At 46.2% G+C, this 13,614-nt stretch overlaps 1 protein-coding gene and 3 non-coding genes across 4 annotated transcripts; 3 read left to right on the top strand and 1 right to left on the bottom strand.

Annotated features, from left to right (window-relative positions):
* Positions 1-502: 502 nt before the first annotated feature.
* On the bottom strand, positions 503-8,084 carry txnl1 (thioredoxin-like 1). The gene is made up of 8 exons (XM_056578364.1): positions 7,808-8,084; positions 7,184-7,280; positions 6,689-6,862; positions 5,486-5,608; positions 3,750-3,819; positions 2,986-3,158; positions 2,454-2,558; positions 503-1,257 (listed from the first exon to the last, which is right to left on the bottom strand). The coding sequence occupies exons 1-8, from the start codon at positions 7,903-7,905 to the stop codon at positions 1,228-1,230; spliced, it is 870 nt and encodes a 289-aa protein (XP_056434339.1). The 5' UTR covers positions 7,906-8,084; the 3' UTR covers positions 503-1,227.
* A 580-nt stretch (positions 8,085-8,664) lies between these two features.
* trnae-cuc (transfer RNA glutamic acid (anticodon CUC)) lies at positions 8,665-8,736 on the top strand. Its single transcript has one exon. It is a non-coding gene; the product is annotated as a tRNA-Glu (tRNA).
* Positions 8,737-9,111: 375 nt separating this feature from the next.
* trnae-cuc (transfer RNA glutamic acid (anticodon CUC)) lies at positions 9,112-9,183 on the top strand. Its single transcript has one exon. It is a non-coding gene; the product is annotated as a tRNA-Glu (tRNA).
* Positions 9,184-9,588: 405 nt separating this feature from the next.
* trnae-cuc (transfer RNA glutamic acid (anticodon CUC)) lies at positions 9,589-9,660 on the top strand. Its single transcript has one exon. It is a non-coding gene; the product is annotated as a tRNA-Glu (tRNA).
* Positions 9,661-13,614: the final 3,954 nt, after the last annotated feature.

The following is a 13,614-nucleotide window of genomic DNA, read 5'->3' as shown; positions in this document are numbered from 1 at the left end:
TTTTGAAAGTTTATATTTTTCCAGGACGCCAAAAAAGAGAGGCCAAAATAGCAGTAGGTCGTAGTTCTTACTGTTCCTCACTGTGTATTGGCCAGTGTTAAACAGTGCGTAACGGTGTATAACTGATGATGAGCGATTAAGTGTTGAACCTGGCAGGCTGATGTTCGGGACGTTTGGGTTGGAGAGTTGCATCAAGAGGCAAGATAATTTGTGGAAGCTGCTCAGAGCTGAGACACACAACACCACATCCAGGTCAAGGTAGGACCGGGTCTAGGTCCCTAACCCAGGTCCCGATAGGAATATTAGAAGTAGGTTTGTATAATAAAGATAATCTAAAATAAATCCAAGTCGCGTCACACACACACACAATAAGTACGTTTCTGATGTCCCGATTATTTCGGCCAAATAAAGATTAAATATGGAGAAAATAAAATCCAATCTTGACGTTAGTGGGCAAATTACAAGACAAAACCGCAAAGCGTTTTACATTCGGATTTATTATAATTTCTTAGTTATTTCTGGAAAGATTTAATTTTCCAAAATACATGTTTACAATTATTCATGAAGCATTCAGTGTTACGCAATTACAAACGATAAAAAAATATATGTAAGCTGAACTGTTCAGTGCAGATGTAACTCATCTAATAGAGGAATTTGTACGAACAGCTTTATCCCCATATTTTGTCTTTGTTAAAAACCTCACCTCTTACCATTGGTTCCCTAGGCCTCTGCCTATTGGTCGACTGTGTGAGAGGTTTGCCAATGAGACGACAGTGCGGGGCAGTTTCCAGCCCCCCAATATGACACAACGCACATGCCTTTGGAAAAGGATTGTATTTATTTACAGTGATTCACCTCTGAATTACAATACAAATGATTCATAAAGACACATTCCATAGTCCACACTCACACACCGCAGGTCTTTAATCTGTGTGTCGAGTGTGTATGTTTGCAGCTTCATGTACCCATAGATAAAACCAAATAATATCTGACCTAAAGCTCCTTTAAGAGCAGGCCTGTGTGTGTCAATGCATGTGGTACGCAGTATTTTTACCTTTTTCAACATAACTGGTAAAATGGTTAGAATCCCTTCAGTGTGTGTGTGTGTGATGTGTGTGGTGTGTGTGTGGTTTTGGCAGAGGTCACTCCTTGTGAGGAGTAGCTAGACTCCTGACTCCTCATCTCTCCTCCTCCTCCTCCTCCTCAGTCTTCTCTCCTCCTCCTGGCTTAGTGACTCTCTCCTTTCTTCCCCACCACCTGTACATCACACCAACAGAACGCAGGTCAGTATCAAATATGATAAGAGATTAAAAAATAAAACAAACCAGCTAAATTCAAACATCATTTTTTGAGGCAACTTTATCCCAGACTTAAAGATGCGGGCCTCTATCTTTTTTTTTAAAGATTTATTTTTTAATTGTTATGCTTTAGGTTCGCGTAAGATGGAAGGTGAGGGAGATAGAGTGGAGGACAAGCAGCCACGGACCACGGGCAGGAATCGAACCCGGGTGGCTGAGATCAGGACTGGGCCTTAATGGTAGACGCTAAACCCAGGTAGCCACCGGGACGCCCCGTCTAGAATAACTTGACATCTACCTGCACAGACTTGGCATAAATGGAAAATAATATTCCTAATTCTGTTTGAATGTTTATAATCCCAAGGTAACATGACGTTCTGGGGTCTCCGTCCCATTAGAGGAAGTCCTTTATATCTCCTTAGGGAGTCCTGTTCCGAGAGCTTGCCGTGTTTCTACGGTGGCCCAGAAGCGACACCCCGCTCTAGAGGACATGTTTCCGCTAGACCGTATCCTCTAGTCTTCCCTGAGCAGTGCTCAGTGAGCTGTACATGGAGTACATTTTAGGGGCGGGAATCACGGGGTGCCTCACAATACCATACGCAATAAATGGTGATACCGATAATATCACAATACAGCGATTCTGCAAAAATATATATATTGTTAAACATATTGTGATGTATAGTTTTAGGATTGTGTAACGATGAATACAAAATGACTGAAAAGCTAAAGTGCTAGATTTCGGTCTTTATTCATGGCCTCAACTGAGTTTTTCAGTCACTCTTTGGCTAGTTAACTACTGTTGAGCGTTACCTCGAGGACCAGGGAAATCTGTTTAGAACGCCTTATTTTTTCTTTAGATTAAATATCGATATCTGGGACAATATATCCAATCTAACTCTTCATGAATAAAGCATAAAAATTGAGGGGAAAAAAACAGTAAAAAAAACAACTAAATAAATACCTAGAAAAATATGATATTGATATATGACGCCAGTGTTTCTATTCTCGCATCGCACAAAGGAAAAATAAAAAATAAAATATATATTTTGTCCCACCCCTAGTATATGTACTACAGTATTTGAATCCAATCCTTAACGTTGGTCAAGGTGGTGCTGTGTATGTAGCACATGGTCAGGTTGTCCCTACAGTACATACCCGTTTGAAGTCGTTCATGTTGGTGGCCTGTACAGGGGTACCGATGAAGGTCAGGTAGTTGATCTTTGTCGTCTCCTCGTCTCCCTGGTTGGACTTCACAAACAACTGTGGAGAGAGCGGCCATCAGAACCCAGTGTACTACACACTGAGACCACTAGAGGTCTCTGATGTACCACCTAAAGAGGTACTGTGGCTCAGTAATGGACATCTAATGAGGGCAAGTGATGAACCTATAGTACATCCAGAACCATGAACTGGTTTAAACCTTCCTTCCATAACCATGAAATGGTTTAAGCCTTCATTCCATAACCATGAACTGGTTTAAGCCTTCCTTCCATAACCATGAACTGGTTTAAGCCTTCATTCCATAACTATGAACTGGTTTAAGCCTTCATTCCATAACCATGAACTGGTTTAAGCCTTCATAACCACTAACTGGTTGAAGCCTTCGTAACCACTAACTGGTTGAAGCCTTCATAACTACTAACTGGTTTAAGCCTTTATAACCACTAACTGGTCTAAGTCTCATTACCGTGACGCTCTGGACGTTCTGGAACTTGACGTATCTGAGGGGGACAAGGCCGTCGTCCTTGAAGTCGTCCTCTGTCAGGTCCAGAGCCTGCGTGGGCTCACTGCGCTCCGCATCGTCGAAGCTCATGGAGCGAGGAAGGTTGATGAACACCTTGAGCAGCTTAGGGGCCTGGGCTGGAGCACAGGGAGGAGGGTTAACAGGACAGGAAGGAGCGTTAACAGGACAGGAAGGAGTTAACAGGACAGGACGGAGCATTCACAGGACAGGAAGGAGAGTTAACAGGACAGGAAGGAGTTAACAGGACAGGACGGAGCATTCACAGGACAGGAAGGAGAGTTAACAGGACAGGAAGGAGCGTTAACAGGACAGGAAGGAGTTAACAGGACAGGACGGAGCATTCACAGGACAGGAAGGAGCATTCACAGGACAGGAAGGAGTTAACAGGACAGGACGGAGCATTCACAGGACAGGAAGGAGCATTCACAGGACAGGAAGGAGGGTTCACAGGACAGGAAGGAGGGTTAACCGGACAGGAAGGAGCATTAACAGGACAGGAAGGAGCATTAACAGGACAGGAAGGAGAGTTAACAGGACAAGAAGGAGCATTCAAAAGGACAGGAAAGAGGGTTAACAGGACAGGAAGGAGGGTTAACAGGACAAAAAGGAGAGTTAACATGGACAGGAAGGAGAGTTAACAGGACAGGAAGGAGAGTTAACAGGACAGGAAGGAGCATTCACATCTTTTAGGTGAAGGGGGAACTCACCGAAGTCGGAGGAGAGCAGCTTCATGGAGAACAGCTTGACAGGCTGGTTGAAGGCCATGGTGATCAGTAGCTGGACAACACACAAAACCACTATTATAACAACATTATATTTATCACAATATTTGTTTTTTTTAATTACAAGAATAAATATAATTGCTTTGATTTCAACTGCTTGGATTTCCATCACATCATATGCCTGTTTTCAAAACTTTGTCTAACATTTAAGAGGTAGTGTACTGAACATTGATTAAATAAAATAATAAATTATGAATAACTGCTAGAGTAGAGCTGATAGAGTGACGGTCGAGAAACACATCTTCACCCAGGCAGCGCCTACTCTGTATCCACAACACTCATTCAATCCTTGATTACAGTATTATTATTATTTGATTATTTCTTTGCATCATTTTTTTCCGCATAGGGTGATGGCTGAAAAGTAGACCCATTGGTTGGTTGTTAAACTTCTGAAGACCTCAACCGGACTTCTAAAAAGGCATGTAAACACCTTTACCCGATCTACATCGGACCGAAAGTACATGAACGGACAAGCGAGATCGGATAAGAACACCTAGAAAACTCGATCATAGTCCGGTTTCTACCTGCATCATATAACGCATCGGATTTCGCGTTCTGCGAATGCTTGAGATCTTTCGGCCGGGGGACATGAGCCGGAAGTAGAAGGAGACGCTAGTCGTGTTGATGTCCCCAAAGACATATAAACAATTCTTATTTCTTTATAAATATTAAATTATTTCTTTATAGGTTTATGGTTGTCGCCTTCGGAAACGGCGATTTATTTGAAAAGGTGACGCAGAAGATGGAGGAAGCCGGTGTCATGCCATTGCCCCCTATAAGAAGTGTACCATAATCAACATGCATTCAGTACACCACGCATCGATTTCACCCAAGGCTGAATTAAAAGTACATGTTTTCCTAAACGTTGGTCATCAACGAGATTGTAAAGTAGTAACTTCAGGCACATCTGTCAAAATAAAAGTTTTTTTCTACTGACGTGTAGACGATCTTTATTCATTCATTTCGCCGCGACCGAACTGACGGGGATATTCTCTGATATTATGAATCTTAAAGCCTGCGTCGGGTTCTCCGACTCTCTGGTACATCCACAACAAAGACTCGTAGTGCGGGTTATCTCGGCCATGGTGTAGAAGGAATTGGGGTAAAGGAATTTTGGCTTTGACTCTCTGAAGTCAAGATTGATTGCTGCCATATGCGGGACAGCTGTCAGTTCACTTCGGGTCCATGTCATTTCTCCGACGCTCCATTGTTCCGACCCCTCGGTCGTATGCAGAATCCTCCAGCATACGTTCCGACCGAGATGTCGGAACAATGTGGCGTCGGAGAAATGACATGGACCCGAAGTGAACTGACAGCTGTTTACTGAAAACGTCTTTCTCGAATGCCGCCTGTGTTTGTTGTTGCTGGGACGTAGAGGCCAACCGGATGTGGCTCTATAACCACTTGTTGAAAGGGCTACAGCGCCACCTAGGGTAGCGGATTCAGCCATGCTCCGGCCATTATCCGATCTCTAAGGCCATGTACGTTCAGATAATTGACACAGTCCGTTCGAGTAGCAAAATCTCAGTGAGTGTCTCAGTACTACCTGTTCATCACGGACTGGATGTATAAAGAGCAGTACTTCAGCAAAATCTCAGTAATACCTGTTCATCAGACTGGATGTATAAAGAGCAGTACTGCAGCAGTATCTCAGTTAGTACCTGTTCGTCACAGTCAGACTCTAGGTAGGAGTCATCTTTTGTCAGACAGTTGTCAAAGCCACAGTCGTCGCTCTCATTCAGACACTCGCAGCCCGTTTTGCTGACGAAGGGCATCAGGTCCATCTGAAATCACACACGGACACACAGGTTACTTTCATAGGGAGAAAAGCGCACCTCAATCCATTGTCTTCAGGGGCAGGAGAGACACGTGCTGACCGATGTATGAAAATATATTTTACTTGTGTTTCTGTTTTAATAATTGTATGATTATTATAAAAGAGGTCAAAACAACCCTGTTTTTGCAACCTTTTTTGCTTTGCGGTAATTGGGCCAGATCACGTTCACAGTGGTCGGGGACAGAGAACCCCGTTTCCAAGTGGACCAGCTTTCGTTTGTCTGGTCGGCACCAGAGCGTTCAAATGAGCGTTCACACCACCCCAAACAAATCGTACTATTGGGGGAAAGGCTCCAGGGTTCGGTTAAAACTGACCAAACAGCTCAGTTTTGAATACACCAGGAGCCTACCGCAACGGTGGGCTCTTTGTGATTGCTGCGAGTGTGTCGCAGCAGAGCAGAAGTGGTCTATGCATTCATTAAGTAGATGCTGGTTGACAGAAACGCTGACAGAGGCATTATTAAGGGTACAAGTGTCAGAAAAGCGCATGCCTTGTAAAAATTACTTTACTTATAAGCTGCGACCTATAGTTGTGTGTACAAACTAAATTACTGAATACAATTCATACATCTATTATGGAAACTTATCCTGTGACACTGATGTTGACGTATACGGTGACATTATTTTGGAAGAACCTACTAGCACCTGACGCAGTGGAGGCCACCGTAGCTGTTGGAATGGGAGGGGGGGATTCAGTTGCTGGGAAACTGCAACCTCATAGCTAGATGCTACAATAGTTACAAACTGGAGCTTTAAGTGATCTTAGTGATGAGAATCAGTCTATCTTTAATTGTACTGCCTAGTCCAAAAAACCTCAGTAGACTCTGCCCATAGATTTGGGACGCATGATGTTTAAATGTGATCATTTCAATATCAAGTTCTCTTCTCTTCCTTCCGCGACTGCCTTGGCCACTGGTATTGTTGTGGATTGTATCGTCACATAAACTTCCTAACCGTTCTCCACAGCAGTACGTGCGTCTGTGGTCACTACAGCCTTAGTGGGAGGTTCACCATGATGCTGTACTCACATATCCCTTAGGGATGTCCGAGTCCTCATTGTTTCCGGGGTCGTTCTCTGTGTGCTGTTTGACCTTCTCCTCCAGGCCAGCAGCATCCGCCCCCTGGTACTGGTCCACACGCACCCGGTTCCTCAGGAACAGGAAGGTGGGCGTGGCAGAGATGTTATTGGCGGCCGCAGTGGCCTACCAAAAAGAAGAGGCGTTATTCCCATTATTGAAGTAAATCTGCAACCTGAAGAAAACAGTTACTTAAAACCTGATTCCAATGGCTTGTAATAAGAGCCATGAGAGCATCAACAGTTGCAACTTCATATATGAAATAACATGCTTCAACAGGGTCAGCTGGGTTTCTGGTCGACACACAGTAACAAACTTCCAAGTGTCACTGTATCATGAGGTTATGTCCTTGAAACTTAATTAACCATGTCAACAGTATACAGGTTTCTCCGTGAATCAAGGGCAAAGATGGAAAAATGTAATTTGCTGATCTTCAACAACACTCACCTGACAGACGTGTACGTCTACTTCAAGGAAGACCACTTGTGGGTATCTGTTACTCAACAGGTTGAAGGCAGGGGATATTCTGATGCAGGGTCGACACCTTGGAATTCAACCAGAGGGTTAATGCGCTGTCCCAATCTCCCTTAGGTTGATATTTGCAAGTAAAACAAGTTTACTAGAAGAAAAGACAAAGTACCCTCTCCGTTCTCGTCCCACAAAGTTAAGGACAAAATTGTAAAATGACGTTCTTGATCATTAGTTAGCTGATGATTGCAAAGTATAAGGAAATGAGCTCAACCTCAGGAAGCAATGCCAATATTGCTATGTCACAGCTAGCTATTTAGCCATCGTTAGCTTTTTCTTTTAGCCTCAGCTGTGTTTAGCTTGCTATGTTAGCCTAGATATGGTCTGATAGCTTGCTATTTTAGCCTCGGCTATCGTTAGCCTGCTACTATAGCTTCGACTAGAGCTCTAAGTTGCTCCTATCCGATGACTGGCGTTAACAAAAGACATGAACCATACAGCAGATATACAATCATGTATGTTTGTGTTCATTTCGCGCAGCTAGCCACCAGCTGTGTGGCTCGCGTTAGCTCGTTCCAACAGCCCAGGCGGCTAGTAGCTTACCCGGCCATTGTGAACTTCACCACTGCTAGCCTGGACCCGGCGGCCGCTAGCTCCGGCTGGAAGTCAGCGTCATTCGCGATCACTTTCACGCCGACCATGGCCCTGTTCTTTAAAACTCCGATGGAGTACGACTAGGATACTAGGACTGAAACCAAGGCCGAAAAGTCTCTGACCAAGATGTTTCCTCTTCTTTAGAAGTTGTTTATTATTGATACTGTACGTGTTCTGCCACTGCGGCTAGTTAGTGTCGCGTCAAATATAGCGAAGAGGGCTCAGCCAATCAGCGGGGTTGAAGTCCTCTACGTCACTCGCTCGCACGCACACACGCAGACACAAACACACACACAAAAACACGCGCGCGCGCACGCACGCACACACGCGCACGCAAACATTCCCACAAACACACACGCAGTCAATTCTTTCAAATGTGTTGAACTAGAAGAAAGTCAAAGATACAGACCATATTATCATATTATTCAGGTTTTAGTGTAGGTTTAACCCATATGATATATTTTAAATATCAACATACTGTCAAAGTAATATTTTGGCTAGATATGTACTTCAATTATATTTAAAAAACATGAATACAAAGACCAGCTGATCTAAAACTACTTCTTACCTTGCAATTCTCCTGGTCCAAACCTCTCACACTCCCTGGTGGTCTATTGGATTAGGATTTCCCCCGGGCGGTCTAGTGGATTAGGACCTCCCCCTGGTGGTCTAGTGGATTAGGACCTCTCCCTGGTGGTCTCGTGGATTAGGACCTCCCCCTGGTGGTCTAGTGGTTAGGACATCTCCCTGGTGGTCTAGTGGGTAGGACCTCTCTCTGGTGGTCTAGAGGGTAGGACCTCTCAGGCTCCCTGGTGGTCTAGTGGTTAGGATTCGGCGCTCTCACCGCCGCGGCCCGGGTTCGATTCCCGGTCAGGGAACTCACCTTTTGAATCATTGTACATAAATATTCTTCTTCACCCTGTTCTTGAAAATGTTACTTGTGTTCTTATCAGTTCAGTGGTCAGGACCTCTCCCTGGTGGTCTAGTGGTTAGGACCTCTCCCTGGTGGTCTAGTGGTCAAGCCCTCTCCTTGGTGGTCTATTGGTCAGGACCTCCCTGGTGGTCTAGTGGTTAGGACCTCTCCCTGGTGGTCCAGTGGTCAGGACCTCTCCCTGGTGGTCTATTGGTCAGGACCTCTCCCTGGTGGTCCAGTGGTCAGGACCTCCCTGGTGGTCTATTGGTCAGGACCTCTCCCTGGTGGTCTAGTGGTCAGGACCTCTCCCTGGTGGTCTAGAGGGTAGGACCTCTCAGGCTCCCTGGTGGTCTAGTGGTTAGGATTCGGCGCTCTCACCGCCGCGGCCCGGGTTCGATTCCCGGTCAGGGAACTCACCTTTTGAATCATTGTACATAAATATTCTTCTTCACCCTGTTCTTGAAAATGTTACTTGTGTTCTTATCAGTTTAGTGGTCAGGACCTCTCCCTGGTGGTCTAGTGGTTAGGACCTCTCCCTGGTGGTCCAGTGGTCAGGACCTCTCCCTGGTGGTCTATTGGTCAGGACCTCTCCCTGGTGGTCCAGTGGTCAGGATCTCCCTGGTGGTCTATTGGTCAGGACCTCTCCCTGGTGGTCTAGTGGTCAGGACCTCTCCCTGGTGGTCTAGTGGTTAGGACCTCTCCCTGGTGGTCTAGTAGTTAGGACGTCTCCCTGGTGGTCTAATGGTTAAGACCACTCAGGCTCCCTGGTGGTCCATGGTGATCAAGATTTTTGCTCCCTGGTCGGAGGAGAACATGCTCCCTGGTGGTCTAGTGGTTAGGATTCGGCGCTCTCACCGCCGCGGCCCGGGTTCGATTCCCGGTCAGGGAACTCAACTTTTGAAACTTGGTACATAAATATTCTCCTTTACCCTGCCCTTGACCATGTTCCTTGTGCTCTTATCACTAACCTCATATATATATGACGCCTCCATCGCTCTGTTCGCCATGCAACATATCTTATGAACCAACACGACTTTCAGCTCCACATGTCCACACATGTAACGACGCTACAGCCGCTACTCCCAGCCATGTGTTTCGTCAGCCTTCTTGTTACCTTTAAAGCAAACGGTAACGGTCAGTGTATGGTTGTCACTAATCAACGTAGTCGGTAATAATGAGAAATGCTACGTCAACTTCATAACGGCTTTTTGCCTCTCAGAAAGCCGCAATGTAACACCTTGACTGGAATCTGAAATAATGTCCTCTCTCTCTACACAACAGCTCCACAGCAGCAGGGAGACCTTTTCCGCGTCACCTTCCTTCCCTCCCCTCCTCCAGCAGACAGCCTGCTGACGCTTCGCACGTCGCAGCTACGGTACGGTTCAACATTGTCCTTCACCTTCAAATTATCGCTTGGGAATAAATGTATATTTCACTCAAGTCCTGAAGCATTAGTCCAGTGAAATAAAGTAACATAACTGAAGCCGATTATTTATCTGCATTCTTAGCCAGACAAACGGTTGCAGAAGCAGATCCAAAGCAAAAAACAATTATTTGAAATAATAATGCGAAACCACAATTACAAACTATATAAATAACCATGATTTTCTACGGTGACATACACCAATGTTTGTCCCACATCAAATCTTGGCATAATGAAGTAAAACGTATACGTTATTCCGGAATAACGGAATACACATTCTTTCAAGTATACATAATGTGTAAATGTTTCCAGGATCCAGACCATAGAGATCATGGCTGGAATCCCATTCCAATGGAGAGGAGCCGGAGGTCAGAAGGGAGGGGGTGATGCGAAGGTTTGGCAGTGGAAGGAGGATGAGGATGTTAGGAAAGGGGGAGTATAAGAAAATAATGATGGAGGAGAGGATTGGAGAGGAGGTGGAGGAGACAGGGTCAGACCGGGCCGACAGCTGTGGCTTCCAGTTCAGGAAGAAGACCTCACAAGGAACTCTTTTCGTGAACTTTCGTGCACTCACACCCATGGCCCTCATGGGTGCCATACAAACCATGTTGTACAGTCTTTACATCTGTATGTCGGTCCTTGCTGTCATAAAGTCCTTAGGTCTGTCTGTCCTCTGTTATACATTCTGTCTCTGTCTTTGAGACATCCTCTTAAGTCAAGTGGATGGCTGCGTGTTTCAGACTTTTCTCTTCAGTCATCTTTGTGTTTCAGATACAGTTAAAGTCGACCAGGCCGGCCCAGTCCTCAACTTCTGACCGAGAGATCCAACTGATTTAATTTTGGACAGTATATTTCCAAACAGCACATCAATCATAAACCTTCCTCAATTACTGTTCATAGTTTACTTTGTGGATCGTATGGTGGTCAAATATGTATTTATATTAGGGAAAAAAACAGAAACCGTTTAATTTTGTGTCACTATGTATATCTACTACTTGACAAAAGACAGGTAACACGAAAAGAATACTTAAATTCGTGATTCACCAAAAGCCGTGACCTGTTGGTGAAGAACCAAGGTTTAAATACAGCAGAGCTGAAGGGCCGGAGATGGATGGCAGGTGTGCATCTTCAGACAGGTGAACAGGAATGCATAGTAATCAGGGAGCTGGGGGAAATTAATGGAACGCCTCGCCCATTGCACAGACACACAACCACCAAGAGGGGGAGACAGAGCGGAGTATCTGCTGGGTATCGGCCACAGCAGTACCCTACCCTCAATGGGCGCCTCCAGCCAACCCACCAGGCTTATCCGGGTACTCCTAAAAAAAAAAAAAGCAACTCCAACCGGGCTAGACAGGAGCTGAGGCGCCTAGCTGTTTGAATGTAGGCAAGGTTCTTGTGGTCGGTCCAGATGATGAAGGGATTTTTTCAAATCCTTTCATTTTTCCAAAGCCAGTTCCACAACGAACTAGTTCCGCTCAGCAGGGGATAAAGACTGAAAAGGTGCACTGATGGAGTTTCTGGTCGGAGGTGGAGGGCTGGGGCAGAACTGCTTCAACTCCTGAATCCTAAGCATCTACCTTGACCATAAACTGACGTTAAGGTTCTGGGATGATGAGGAACGGGGCTGAAGTGAAACGTCTCTAAAGCTCACTGAACACTTAAATAACGGTGGAAGTTGAAGAAGCCAAGGTTTAGGCAACTCTGCCACTGTCTGCACCTTCTTTGGATCAGTCAAACATATACGTTTTTAATGAAAGAACATCGTCCAACAGCGGTATTAATGTGTCATGATTATCTTGTTACATCTTGAACAGCTCAGATTACTACACAACGCAAAGATTTGGATTCAAACAAACTGCAAGCTGAGTGGTCTCAGGCGTAGCAGCGTCCACTTGAATCAACATGGCGAAGATAGAAAGTGTTGCATTTAATAATAATAAAGAAAATTACTAATGCTGCTATCTTAAAATGTTGCATTTTCCACTGAGAATAAAATTAATTTCATCCTTTTTTCTTTGGGCAAGACAGAATCCTGACATACATGATTTATTGCTTGTTCTCCGAACAGCCGATAGGGGCCAAAAACGTTCCTATCGGTCCTATTTGGACAACATATACAAACTACCTCTTCTGTCGTTTAGGTTGGAGGACAGTGAAGTGTGTATGACACAATTCACAATATTTGGACCCTGAGGTCTTCTTCATGAGCCAAATTAGTCACTCAAAAGTGAAGCAGAGAATCATCGTTATCTGTAGTGGACTGGAATGTTTCCGCATACATGCAGTGGACTGTTTCCACATACGGGTGATAATGGTGTCCAACTCATTTTTTATAGCAAGTGACACACCCCGCTCAAGGCTGATCTGGGATAGGATATGCCTATTGGGCTATCAAAGACTCGGTTGTCTTATCACAAAGGACAACGACCCAATTGCACAAGTTGGAGCTACCGGTACAAAGCTCCTGTTGCAGTCTGGGGGCTAAATTGCAAAGCGGATCGATATTCGAGGCCCAGCGTTTGGCACCAGGGGGCCAAACGCTGCAGCGGTCTATCACGAGCCAGCAACGGGGTCCATCTCCGTCTGCAAGCCACCGCTCGGCTAGGCGGACAAGGTTTGAAATCCAGCTTCACACTGAGCCGAGCGGGTCGTATGTCCAGTCATGGTATTGTTGCGCCCGGGCTGGGAGGCTATGTCCATAATGGGCGAGGATGGCCCGCTTGAGCGTGGGGTAATGCCCCGCCTGGAGGGGGGTGAGATCCCGGTTGGCTCGTTGGGCTTCCCCGGTCAGGAAGGGCGCTAGGATGTGGCCCCACTGGTCTGCTGGCCACCGTTCCCGGGCCGCGGTCCGCTCGTAGATCTCGAGGTACGCCTCGACGTCATCGTCCGGACCCATCTTGGTTACCCCCATTCGTGGGGGCGGCATAAGCAGGTTCCCGACTGAGCTGTTCGGCCATCCGGATCATACATCTCCTCAGGATCTCTATCTCCTCGTCCCTTGTGGCGAGTTGCTCTGCTGGCTGCATCCTGGTTCCGTTTGGGGTTAGTCAAGGGATCGCGTTGCCTGAATTCTCCACCACTGTGGCAGGGGTCTCCGGGTCCGGTCCGTCGGTGCGGTCAGCGTGGTTCTCGCTCCCGGCTTCTCCCGCTCAGTCCTGGGGAAGGACGTGTTCCGGCGTTAGTTGCGGTATAGGGCTTTCTCTCCCTCCTGCGTCACTCCAGCTCGGTCGCTCCTCCCCGTCCGGCGCCTGCCCGGCCCTTAAAACCCCTCTGTCCTCTCCTTCCGCCAGGTGACTCGAATGTCCCTGATTGTCCGGGTTTGTGAGGTGCGCGATCTAGCGCAGCCGCGCTGAACGGCACGTACCTCCCTTAGACTACCTGTCCGCGGAGAGGGCGTTGTTCCGGGTACTGGCGCGG

This window comes from Gadus chalcogrammus, chromosome 19 (assembly GCF_026213295.1).
Source record: "Gadus chalcogrammus isolate NIFS_2021 chromosome 19, NIFS_Gcha_1.0, whole genome shotgun sequence".
NCBI lineage: Eukaryota > Metazoa > Chordata > Actinopteri > Gadiformes > Gadidae > Gadus > Gadus chalcogrammus.
Note: the sequence above shows the minus strand (reverse complement) of the source record. Positions and strands in the feature narration are given on the sequence as shown.

Coding starts and splice junctions, on each gene's coding strand:
- txnl1 (XM_056578364.1), bottom strand. CDS start 7,905: ATGGTCGGCGTGAAAGTGATCGCGAATGACGCTGACTTCCAGCCGGAG. Junction 3,820..5,485: donor AGTCTGACTGTGACGAACAG/GTACTAACTGAG, acceptor TGTGTTGTCCAG/CTACTGATCACCATGGCCTT. Junction 2,559..2,985: donor AGAACGTCCAGAGCGTCACG/GTAATGAGACTT, acceptor CTCTCTCCACAG/TTGTTTGTGAAGTCCAACCA.